Below are 12205 nucleotides of genomic sequence, written 5' to 3'. Positions count from 1 at the left end.
GCTGCCAGGGGAGGGAACAGACACACAACTCCAGGACAGGATGGGATGGGATGGGACAGCAGGGACAGGACAGGACAGGAGCTCCCCTCAGGACAGGACAGGACAGGAAGGGACAGGGACAGGACAGACAGGGACAGGACAGGACAGGACAGGATGGGACAGCAGGGACAGGACAGGACAGGAGCTCCCCTCAGGACAGGACAGGACAGGACAGGACAGAATGGGACAGGACAGGACAGGAAGGGACAGGGACAGGACAGACAGGGACAGGAGGTCCCCTCAGGACAGGACAGGATGGGACAGCAGGGACAGGACAGACAGGGACAGGAGGTCCCCTCAGGACAGGACAGGACAGAATGGGACAGGACAGGACAGGAAGGGACAGGGACAGGACAGACAGGGACAGGAGGTCCCCTCAGGACAAGCAGCACCCTGGGAATGTGGGGATGGATTCCATCCCTGTGTTTATGACAAGGATGGGATTCACCATCACAGTCCCAGGAACCCCAAATTCTCCCAGGGTGAGGCCAGTGAGGATGAGGTGGCTGCAGTTTGTCCTGGCCTGGCAGGGCTGGGGCTTGTGTGACACTGGGGGACATGGGCAGGGCTGGAGCCTGTGTGACACCTGGGAACATGGGCAGGGCACTGGGGACATGGGCAGGGCTGGAGCCTGTGTGACACTGGGGACATGGGCAGGGCACTGGGGACATGGGCAGGGCACTGGGGACATGGGCAGGGCTGGAGCCTGTGTGACACTGGGGACATGGGCAGGGCTGAGAGCCTGTGTGACACTGGGGACATGGGCAGGGCACTGGGGACATGGGCAGGGCTGGAGCCTGTGTGACACTGGGGACATGGGCAGGGCACTGGGGACATGGGCAGGGCACTGGGGACATGGACAGGGCTGGAGTCCCTGGGACCCCTGGGTGGGAGCTCTGGGGCTGGCTCCAAACCCTGCATGCAGTGAGGGGTCGGTGTCACTGGTGTGTGTCCCTGCTGTCCCCGTGTCCCTGCTGTCCCCGTGTCCCTCTGTGTCCCTGCTGTCCCCGTGTCCCTGCTGTCCCCGTGTCCCTCTGTGTCCCTGTGTCCCTGTGTGTCCCAGTGTCCCCAGTGTCCCTGATGTCCCCAGTGTCCCCGTGTCCCCAGTGTCCCTGATGTCCCCGTGTCCCTGTGTCCCTCTGTGTCCCTGCTGTCCCCGTGTCCCTGTGTCCCTCTGTGTCCCTGATGTCCCCAGTGTCCCTGATGTCCCCGTGTCCCTGTGTCCCTCTGTGTCCCTGCTGTCCCCGTGTCCCTGCTGTCCCCGTGTCCCTCTGTGTCCCTGCTCTCCCTGTGTCCCCGTGTCCCTCTGTGTCCCAGTGTCCCCTGTGTCCCTGCTGTACCCGTGTCCCTCTGTGTCCCTGCTGTCCCCAGTGTCCCTGCTGTCCCCGTGTCCCTCTGTGTCCCAGTGTCCCTCTGTGTCCCTGCTGTCCCCGTGTCCCTCTGTGTCCCAGTGTCCCTCTGTGTCCCTGCTGTCCCCGTGTCCCTCTGTGTCCCAGTGTCCCCTGTGTCCCTGCTGTACCCGTGTCCCTGCTGTCCCCGTGTCCCAGTGTCCCCAGTGTCCCTGCTGTCCCCGTGTCCCTGCTGTACCCGTGTCCCTGCTGTCCCCGTGTCCCAGTGTCCCCAGTGTCCCTGCTGTCCCCGTGTCCCTGATGTCCCCGTGTCCCTGATGTCCCCGTGTCCCTCTGTGTCCCCGTGTCCCCAGTGTCCCTGATGTCCCCGTGTCCCTGCTGTCCCCGTGTCCCTCTGTGTCCCTGCTGTCCCCGTGTCCCTCTGTGTCCCTCTGTGTCCCTGCTGTCCCCGTGTCCCTGCTGTCCCCGTGTCACCGTGTCCCCAGTGTCCCCGTGTCACCATGTCCCTGTGTCCCCGTGTCCCAGTGTCCCCAGTGTCCCCGTGTCACCATGTCCCTGTGTCCCCAGCCCCGCCCGCCGCCGGACCTGCCGTTCGGTGTCGATGCCAACCGGCAGCAGCGGCAGCTGATCGCGGAGCTGGAGAACAAGAACAGGTACAGAGCGCTACAGCCCGGGCTGTCCCGGGTCACATCCTTCCCACAGCTCCTGCCGGGCTGCAGCTCCCTCATCAGCTCAGCCATCGGTCATTAACGGCACTTAATTATCCTGGCCAGGGGCTGACCTTCTCTAATCTCCAAATCACCTGCACCAGCCCCGGAGCCCGGGGTTATCAGCACAGCCAGCAAAGCTGGGAGCTGGGCTCTGATCCCAGGAATCCCAGAAATCCCTGGAATCCCAGGAATCCCAGGAATCCCTGAAATCCCTGAAAAAATCCCTGAAATCCCTGAAATCCCTGAAAAAATCCCTGAAATCCCTGGAATCCCAGGAATCCCTGAAATCCCAGGAATCCCTGAAAAAATCCCTGAAATCCCAGGAATCCCAGAAATCCCTGAAATCCCAGGAATCCCAGGAATCCCTGAAATCCCAGGAATCCCAGGAATCCCTGAAATCCCTGAAAAAATCCCTGAAATCCCTGAAATCCCAAAAAATCCCAAAAAATCCCTGAAACCCCAGGAATCCCAGGAATCCCTGAAAAAATCCCAGAAATCCCTGAAATTCCCGAAATCCCAGGAATCCCTGAAATCCCAGAGATCCCTGAAATCCCAGAAATCGCAGAAATCCCTGAAATCCCTGAAAAAATCCCTGAAATCCCTAAAATCCCTGAAAAAATCCCTGAAAAAATCCCAGAAACCCCAGGAATCCCTGAAATCCCAGGAATCCCTGAAATCCCTGAAATCCCAGGAATCCCAGAAATCCCAGGAATCCCTGAAATCCCTGAAAAAATCCAAGGAATCCCTGAAATCCCTGAAAAAATCCCAGGAATCCCAGAAATCCCTGAAATCCCTGAAATCCCAGAAATCCCTGAAATCCCAGGAATCCCAGGAATCCCAGAAATCCCAGGAATCCCTGAAATCCCAGAAATCCCAGAAATCCCTGAAATCCCTGAAATCCCTGAAATCCCAGAAATCCCAGAAATCCCTGAAATCCCTGAAATAATCCCAGAAATCCCAGGAATCCCTGAAATCCCAGGAATCCCTGAAATCCCTGAAATCCCTGAAAAAATCCCAGGAATCCCTGAAATCCCAAAAATCCCAAAAAATCCCTGAAATCCCTGAAATCCCAGGAATCCCAGGAATCCCAAAAATCCCTGAAATCCCAGAAATCCCTAAAATCCCTGAAAAAATCCCAGGAATCCCTGAAATCCCAGGAATCCCTGAAAAAATCCCAGAAATCCCTGAAATCCCTGAAATCCCTGAAAAAATCCCAGAAACCCCAGGAATCCCTGAAATCCCAGAAATCCCTAAAAAAATCCCAGAAATCCCTGAAATCCCAGGAATCCCAGAAATCCCTGAAATCCCAAAAATCCCAGAAATCCCAGAAATCCCTGAAATCCCAGAAATCCCAGAAATCCCTGAAATCCCTGAAATAATCCCAGAAATCCCAGGAATCCCTGAAATCCCTGAAAAAATCCCAGAAATCCCTGAAATCCCTGAAATCCCTGAAATCCCTGAAAAAATCCCTAAAATCCCTGGAATCCCAGAAATCCCAGAAATCCCTGAAATCCCAGAAATCCCTGAAAAAATCCCAGAAATCCCTGAAATCCCAGAAATCCCTGAAATCCCAAAAAATCCCTGAAATCCCTGAAAAAATCCCTGAAATCCCTGAAATCCCAGAAATCCCAGGAATCCCAAAAAATTCCTGAAATCCCTGAAATCCCTGAAAAAATCCCAGAAATGCCTGAAATCCCTGAAATCCCAGAAATCCAAGAAATCCCAGAGATCCCTGAAATCCCCAGTCCTCCTGGGGGACCCTGCCCCTGTGCTCAGGTGAGACCCCAGCCCTGGGGATCCCAACAGCACAAGGAGCTGGAGCTGCTGGAGAGAGCCCAGAGGAGGCCCCGGAGCTGCTCCAGGGCTGGAGCCCCTCTGCCATGGAGCCAGGCTGGGAGAGCTGGGGGTGCTCACCTGGAGAAGGATCCAGGGAGAGCCCAGAGCCCCTTGCAGGGCCCAAAGGGGCTCCAGGAGAGCTGGAGAGGGACTGGGGACAAGGGCTGGAGGGCCAGGAGCCAGGGAATGGCTGCCAGTGGCAGAGGGCAGGGCTGGATGGGATTTGGGGCAGGAATTGTTCCCTGGCAGGGTGGGCAGGCCCTGGCACAGGGTGCCCAGAGCAGCTGGGGCTGTCCCTGGACCCCTGGCAGTGCCCAGGCTGGAGGTGACACTGTGCCCTTGGGAGGGTTTCAGCCCCGCTGCACCGCGTCCTTGGCCACCCCAGGGAGCCGAACCCTGCCCTGGGGAGAGCCGGGGCTTTGCTGCTGCTGCAGCCGGGCCTGCTGGGGAGGGGAGGGGAGGGGAGGGGAGGGGAGGGGAGGGGAGGGGAGGGGAGGGGAGGGGAGGGGAGGGGAGGGGAGGGGAGCGTGTCCCAGCCCCCCTGCATCCCCCCCTGCAGCCCCCCCTGCAGCCCCCCCTGCAGCCCTTCCTGCAGGGCAGCAGCGCTGAGCTGGAGCCTCCCGGTGCCCTCCCGGTGCCCTCCCGGTGCTCCCGGTGCCCTCCCGGTGCTCTCCCGGTGCCCTCCCGGTGCCCTCCCGGTGCTCTCCCGGTGCTCTCCCGGTGCTCTCCCGGTGCTCCCGGTGCTCTCCCGGTGCTCTCCCGGTGCTCTCCCGGTGCTCTCCCGGTGCTCCCGGTGCTCTCCCGGTGCCCTCCCGGTGCTCTCCCAGTGCTCTCCCGGTGCTCTCCCGGTGCTCTCCCGGTGCTCTCCCGGTGCTCTCCCGGTGCTCTCCCGGTGCTCCCGGTGCCCTCCCGGTGCTCTCCCGGTGCTCCCGGTGCTCTCCCGGTGCCCTCCCGGTTCTCTCCCGGTGCTCCCGGTGCCCTCCCGGTTCTCTCCCGGTGCTCTCCCGGTGCTCTCCCGGTGCTCTCCCGGTGCTCTCCCGGTTCTCTCCCGGTGCTGCCGGTGCTCCCGGTTCTCTCCCGGTTCTCTCCCGGTGCTCCCGGTTCTCTCCCGGTTCTCTCCCGGTGCTCCCGGTGCTCTCCCGGTGCTCCCGGTTCTCTCCCGGTTCTCTCCCGGTGCTCTCCCGGTTCTCTCCCGGTGCTCCCGGTGCTCCCGGTGCTCTCCCGGTGCTCCCGGTGCTCTCCCGGTGCTCTCCCGGTGCCCTCCCGGTGCTCTCCCGGTGCTCTCCCGGTGCTCTCCCGGTGCTCTCCCGGTGCTCTCCCGGTGCTCCCGGTGCCCTCCCGGTTCTCTCCCGGTGCTCTCCCGGTGCTCTCCCGGTGCTCTCCCGGTGCTCCCGGTGCTCTCCCGGTGCTCCCGGTGCTCCCGGTGCTCTCCCGGTGCCCTCCCGGTTCTCTCCCGGTGCTCCCGGTGCCCTCCCGGTTCTCTCCCGGTGCTCTCCCGGTGCTCTCCCGGTGCTCTCCCGGTGCTCCCGGTTCTCTCCCGGTGCTGCCGGTGCTCCCGGTGCTCTCCCGGTGCTCTCCCGGTGCTCTCCCGGTGCTCTCCCGGTTCTCTCCCGGTGCTCTCCCGGTGCTCTCCCGGTGCCCTCCCGGTGCTCTCCCGGTGCTCTCCCGGTGCTCTCCCGGTTCTCTCCCGGTTCTCTCCCGGTGCTCCCGGTTCTCTCCCGGTGCTCTCCCGGTGCTCTCCCGGTGCTCCCGGTTCTCTCCCGGTGCTCCCGGTTCTCTCCCGGTGCCCTCCCGGTGCCCTCCCGGTTCTCTCCCGGTGCCCTCCCGGTGCTCTCCCGGTGCTCCCGGTGCTCTCCCGGTGCTCTCCCGGTGCGCTCCCGGTGCCCTCCCGGTGCTCCCGGTGCTCTCCCGGTTCTCTCCCGGTTCTCTCCCGGTGCTCCCGGTTCTCTCCCGGTGCTCTCCCAGTTCTCTCCCGGTGCTCTCCCGGTGCTCCCGGTGCCCTCCCGGTTCTCTCCCGGTGCCCTCCCGGTGCCCTCCCGGTTCTCTCCCGGTTCTCTCCCGGTGCTCTCCCGTTGCTCTCCCGGTGCTCTCCCGGTGCTCTCCCGGTTCTCTCCCGGTGCTCCCGGTGCTCTCCCGGTGCTGCCGGTGCTGCCGGTGCCCCCGGGCTGAGCCGGTTCCTCCCCGGCCAGGGAGATCCTGCAGGAGATCCAGCGGCTGCGGCTGGAGCACGAGCAGGCCTCGCAGCCCACGCCGGAGAAAGCGCAGCAGAACCCGACACTGCTGGCCGAGCTGCGGCTGCTGCGGTGAGCGCCACCGGGCCACTGGCGTGGGCTACTGGGGTGGGCTACTGGGCTACTGGGGTGGGCTACTGGGGTGGGCTACTGGGGTGGGATACTGGGCTACTGGGATGGGCTACTGGGCTACTGGGGTGGGCTACTGGGCTACTGGGGTGGGATACTGGGCTAGCCTACTGGGATGGGCTACTGGGCTACTGGGATGGGCTACTGGCCTACTGGGGTGGGCTACTGGGCTAGCCTACTGGAATGGGCTACTGGGATGGGCTACTGGGCTACTGGGGTGGGATACTGGGGTGGGCTACTGGGGCTGCTGCGGTGAGCGCCACCGGGCCACTGGGATGGGCTACTGGGGTGGGCTACTGGGATGGGCTACTGGGCTACTGGGGTGGGATACTGGGCTACTGGGATGGGCTACTGGGCTACTGGGGTGGGATACTGGGCTAGCCTACTGGGATGGGCTACTGGGCTACTGGGATGGGCTACTGGCCTACTGGGGTGGGCTACTGGGCTAGCCTACTGGGATGGGCTACTGGGCTACTGGGATGGGCTACTGGCCTACTGGGGTGGGCTACTGGGCTACTGGGCTACTGGGCTACTGGGGTGGGCTACTGGGCTACTGGGGTGGGCTACTGGGGTGGGCTACTGGGATGGGATACTGGGGTGGGCTACTGGGGTGGGCTACTGGGATGGGCTACTGGGGTGGGCTACTGGGCTACTGGGGTGGGATACTGGGGTGGGCTACTGGGGTGGGCTACTGGGCTACTGGGGTGGGCTACTGGGGTGGGCTACTGGGGCTGCTGCGGTGAGCGCCACTGGGCCACTGGGGTGGGCTACTGGGCTACTGGGCTACTGGGGTGGGCTACTGGGATGGGCTACTGGGCTACTGGGATGGGCTACTGGGGTGGGCTACTGGGCTACTGGGATGGGCTACTGGGCTACTGGGATGGGCTACTGGGGTGGGCTACTGGGCTACTGGGATGGGCTACTGGGCTACTGGGATGGGCTACTGGGATGGGCTACTGGGATGGGCTGTGGGGCTACTGGGATGGGCTACTGGGGCTACTGGGGCTACTGGGATGGGCTACTGGGCTACTGGGGTGGGCTACTGGGATGGGCTACTGGGGTGGGCTACTGGGGTGGGATACTGGGCTACTGGGGTGGGCTACTGGGGTGGGCTACTGGGCTACTGGGGTGGGATACTGGGGTGGGCTACTGGGATGGCCTACTGGGCTACTGGGATGGGCTGCTGGGATGGGCTACTGGGGCTGCTGCGGTGAGTGCCACTGGGCCACTGGGGTGGGCTACTGGGCTACTGGGCTGGGCAGGTGGGCTGATGAGCTGGGCTGGGCTGGGGCAGCTCCTGGCAGGGCCATCTCACACCGGGGCTGGGGCAGCACCTTGAGCTTTGCTGGGGGGCTGAGGAGGAAGGAAGAGGCTCCCCTGAAGGGAATGCTGGTGGCAGAGCTCAGGGGGGTGGGAAGGGGGAGTCAGCGGCACTGGGGGGTCCTGCAGGCACTTTGCAGGGTCCCTGCCTGGGCTGTCCCCCCGTGAGCACAGCAAACAGCCCAGGCCCTCGCTCCTTGAGGAGCTGCAGGTTGTGTGGGATGGCACCAGGACATGGGATGGTCTGTGAGCAGCAGCCAGCACCTGATCTCAGTGCTGCACAGAAGCCAGGCTGGGAAAGCAGGGCAATGACAATCCATGGAAAATCCTGTCCCGGGGCTGGAGCTCTGCAGGGAGCCCGTGGGGATGAGTCAGCTCCAGCTCTGCTGACCTTGGAGAGGCCCTGGATCCGTGTCCTGGCAGATCCCTGCCTGGCAGAGCAGCTCTGCCTGCCTCCTCCTGCCTGCAGGACCACGGGAACCTGGAATCCCACAGGGGTTTGGGTGGGAAGGGACCCCAGAGCCCCTCCAGTGTCACCCCTGCCATGGCAGGGACACCTCCCACTGTCCCAGTGTCCAGCCTGGCCTTGGGCACTGCCAGGGATCCAGGGGCAGCCCCAGCTGCTCTGGGCACCCTGTGCCAGGGCCTGCCCACCCTGCCAGGGAACAATTCCTGCCCCAAATCCCATCCAGCCCTGCCCTCTGCCACTGGCAGCCATTCCCTGGCTCCTGGCCCTGCAGGTCCTGGTGAAGATTCCCACTTCAGTTTCCCTGTAGGCCTCTCCAGATCCTTAATTTAAGAGCCACAGTCTGCAGCTGTCACACAAAAAGACACAGAGAGAAACCCCCAGTGTGGTTAATGTTTGATATCCCAGAGCTTTTCTTATCCCTTTAAAGAGAGCTCTTGCTGGAATTCCCAGGGTGGGTTATCCAGGGTGGCAGCACCAGGGCATTCGAGGGTTCCAACAGGTGATGTTTCAGCGGGGCTGAGACACTCTGGTGTCCCCCAGAACCCCTGCAGAGGAATAAACCATCCCTTCCACCTTCCCTGCTTTTCCCTGGCTCATTCCTCCCAGCCAGGCTGGGCTCTGTGGGGACACATCTGCCTTGCAGCTCCTTTATTGCTCCCTGCTGGCTGTGAGCACAGCCCAGCCTGGCTCCTGCAGCCAGGGGAGGGAAGGGAGGGCAGGGGGAGCTCACTGGGGCTCTGCTGCTGTTCCTGGGCAGCAGGAGCAGCTCTGGCTCCCCCAGGGGCACTGGAGCTCTCCTCGAGCACCTGCAGCTTTCCCTCCTCACTGCCTCTCTTTGCTCCCTGAGCTCACCCTGCTGTGCCTGAGCTCCACGGGATGCTGGGCTCTGCTGCTCAGAGACACCAAAAGAGCTTTTTCCTGCCTGCTCTGCTGCTCAGAGACACCAAAAGAGCTTTTTCCTGCCTGCTCTGCTGCTCAGAAACACCAAAAGAGCTTTGTCCTGCCTGCTCTGCTGCTCAGAGACACCAAAAGAGCTTTTTCCTGCCTGCTCTGCTGCTCAGCAGGGCCTCCCTGTGCCTGCAGCTGGAGCTGGCCTGGCTCAGAGGAATTGTCCCCTCCATGTCCCTGAGCCTCACTCCAGGTGTTCCAGTGGGAATTGTCCCTTCCATGTCCCTGAGCCTCACTCCAGGTGTTCTGGTGGGAATTGTCCCCTCCATGTCCCTGAGCCTCACTCCAGGTGTTCTGGTGGGAATTGTCCCCTCTGTGTCCCTGAGCCTCACTCCAGGTGTTCTGGTGGGAATTGTCCCCTCCATGTCCCTGGTGCTGAGCCTCACTCCAGGTGTTGTGGTGGGAATTGTCCCCTCCATGTCCCTGAGCCTCACTCCAGGTGTTCTGGTGGGAATTGTCCCCTCCATGTCCCTGAGCCTCACTCCAGGTGTTCTGGTGGGAATTGTCCCCTCTGTGTCCCAGAGCCTCACTCCAGGTGTTCTGGTGGGAATTGTCCCCTCCATGTCCCTGAGCCTCACTCCAGGTGTTCCACTGGGAATTGTCCCCTCCATGTCCCTGAGCCTCACTCCAGGTGTTCTGGTGGGAATTGTCCCCTCCATGTCCCTGAGCCTCACTCCAGGTGTTCCAGTGGGAATTGTCCCCTCTGTGTCCCTGAGCCTCACTCCAGGTGTTCTGGTGGGGAGCAGGACCGCGGTGGGACCCAGGGGCACTTGGACACAGAACTCCCTGGGAACATGGAGACCCCTGGGTTTATTTTGTGCCTTTCTCCCTGGCACAGGCAGAGGAAGGATGAGCTGGAGCAGAGGATGTCAGCGCTGCAGGAGAGCAGGAGAGAGCTGATGGTGCAGCTGGAGGGGCTGATGAAGCTGCTCAAAGTAAGGAATCTGCTGTTGGAAAGGCAGCAAATCCCTCCCTTCCCCGGCTGCTCTGGGCTCCCCTAAAACCCTTCCTGAGGAGCAGGACAAGTTTGCCAGGAGCCATCTCCAGCCCAGCTCTGTGTGGGGTGCAGGGGGTTCATGCTTTTCCAGGTTTGTGGGGGTAAAACACTGAGATTTGGAGTGGTTTAACAAAGTTTGATTTGGTAACTGGGGCTGAATAATTCCCACTCCCCCTGGGAAACAAACTGGGAGCAGGGCAGGATGAGAGTGCCAGGGATGAGGAGCTGGCCCTGCACAGCCCCTGCCACATCTGGGGTTTGTTTGGGGTTCTGGTGACCCTGCCACATCTGGGGTTTGTTTGGGGTTCTGGTGACCCTGCACAGCCCCTGCCACATCTGGGGTTTGTTTGGGGTTCTGACCCTGCCACATCTGGGGTTTGTGTGAGGAAATGACTCTGCACAGCCCCTGCCACATCTGGGGTTTGTGTGAGGGAATGACCCTGCACAGCCCCTGCCACATCTGGGGTTTGTTTGGGGTTCTGACCCTGCCACATCTGGGGTTTGTGTGAGGAAATGACCCTGCCACATCTGGGGTTTGTGTGAGGGAATGACCCTGCCACATCTGGGGTTTGTGTGAGGAAATGACCCTGCCACATCTGGGGTTTGTGTGAGGGAATGACCCTGCCACATCTGGGGTTTGTGTGGGGTTCTGGTGACCCTGCACAGCCCCTGCCACATCTGGGGTTTGTGTGGGGTTCTGGCCCTGCCACATCTGGGGTTTGTGTGGGGTTCTGGTGACCCTGCACAGCCCCTGCCACATCTGGGGTTTGTGTGAGGAAATGACCCTGCCACATCTGGGGTTTGTTTGGGGTTCTGACCCTGCCACATCTGGGGTTTGTTTGGGGTTCTGACCCTGCCACATCTGGGGTTTGTGTGGGGTTCTGGTGACCCTGCACAGCCCCTGCCACATCTGGGGTTTGTTTGGGGGTTCTGGTGCTGGCTCTGAGCTCCAACAGAACATCTTTGCTGGGTTTCTCAGGAAGCTCCTTCACTCTTTTCCTGGAGTCCCCCCTGGGCCGAGCTCCCAGCTGGAGACTGGGCTGGGAAATTCTGTCACACCTTTGTTCTGTCTGCTCCAAATCAAACAAGAGTTTGTGCAGCGAGGGGCAAAGCCTTGGAGAGCCTTTGGGGCAAGGCCAGGAGCCCCAGAGGTGCTGTGGGAGGGGCAGGAGGGAGAGACCTGGCAGGGTGACAGTGGCACAGGGGGTGACAGTGGCACAGGGGGGTGACAGTGGCACAGGGGGTGACAGATCAGCTGTAGGCACATCTGGATGGTTCCAGGGAAATTCAGAGCCTCTCTACACTCAGAGGGAACAATGAATTCCCTGGAACTCACAAGTGCCATCACTCCTCAGCTTGGGCTTCATCCTGGGGCAGAATTCCAGCCCCTTCCCTTCATCCTGGGGCAGAATTCCAGCCCCTTCCCTTCATCCTGGGCTGGAATTCCAGCCTCTTCCCTTCATCCTGGGGCAGAATTCCAGCCCCTTCCCTTCATCCTGGGGCAGAATTCCAGCCCCTGCCCTTCATCCTGGGGCAGAATTCCAGCCCCTGCCCTTCATCCTGGGGCAGGGCTGTCCTTACAGGGGGTGATGATCCAACACCCCTCAGCAGGGCCTGGTTTATTCCCTGAGCACCACACACTGGCCCTGTTTGGGAATTCTGCTTTTCCTGAAGCCACTGGTTCTGCTCTGTGTTTTTCCTGCTCAGCTCATCAATGTCTGACTTCTAAAATCCCAGGAATCCCAGAATCCCAGAGGGGTTTGGGCTGGGAGGGACCCCAGAGCCCCTCCAGTGTCACCCCTGCCATGGCAGGGACACCTCCCACTGTCCCAGTGTCCAGCCTGGCCTTGGGCACTGCCAGGGATCCAGGGGCAGCCCCAGCTGCTCTGGGCACCCTGTGCCAGGGCCTGCCCACCCTGCCAGGGAACAATTCCTGCCCCAAATCCCATCCAGCCCTGCCCTCTGCCACTGGCAGCCATTCCCTGGCTCCTGGCCCTCCAGCCCTTGTCCAAAATCCTTCTCTCCACTCTCCTGGAGCCCCTTTGGGCCCTGCAAGGTCCCTTTTAGGTCACCCCAATAAACTTCTCTGGTTTAAGTTGTCTCCCCTCCCTATTTGAATATCCACCCCCAGCCCTGGGCACTCCAAGATCCATCACAACCTCCCTGCCCTGCCCCAG

General features: G+C 61.5%; 1 protein-coding gene across 24 annotated transcripts in view; it reads left to right on the top strand.

The window, feature by feature from the left end:
- Positions 1–12205, top strand: part of DTNB (dystrobrevin beta) — a 150454-nt gene that overhangs the window by 78564 nt on the left and 59685 nt on the right. For all 24 annotated transcript variants that reach the window (XR_015282618.1, XR_015282615.1, XR_015282614.1 and 21 more), the window contains 3 exons: positions 1956–2041; positions 6124–6237; positions 9870–9966. Coding sequence is in view for 19 of the 24 variants with exons in the window: in XM_086875320.1 (XP_086731446.1) it covers positions 1956–2041; positions 6124–6237; positions 9870–9966 (297 nt within the window). In the remaining 5 variants the exon portion in view is untranslated. The remainder of the gene's footprint in view (positions 1–1955; positions 2042–6123; positions 6238–9869; positions 9967–12205) is intronic.

This window comes from Cyanistes caeruleus, chromosome 2 (genome assembly GCF_971803275.1).
Source record: "Cyanistes caeruleus chromosome 2, bCyaCae1.hap1.1, whole genome shotgun sequence".
Classification (NCBI taxonomy): domain Eukaryota; kingdom Metazoa; phylum Chordata; class Aves; order Passeriformes; family Paridae; genus Cyanistes; species Cyanistes caeruleus.
The sequence above is the reverse complement of the archived record's forward strand: the minus strand, read 5'-3'. Positions and strand labels throughout refer to the sequence as shown.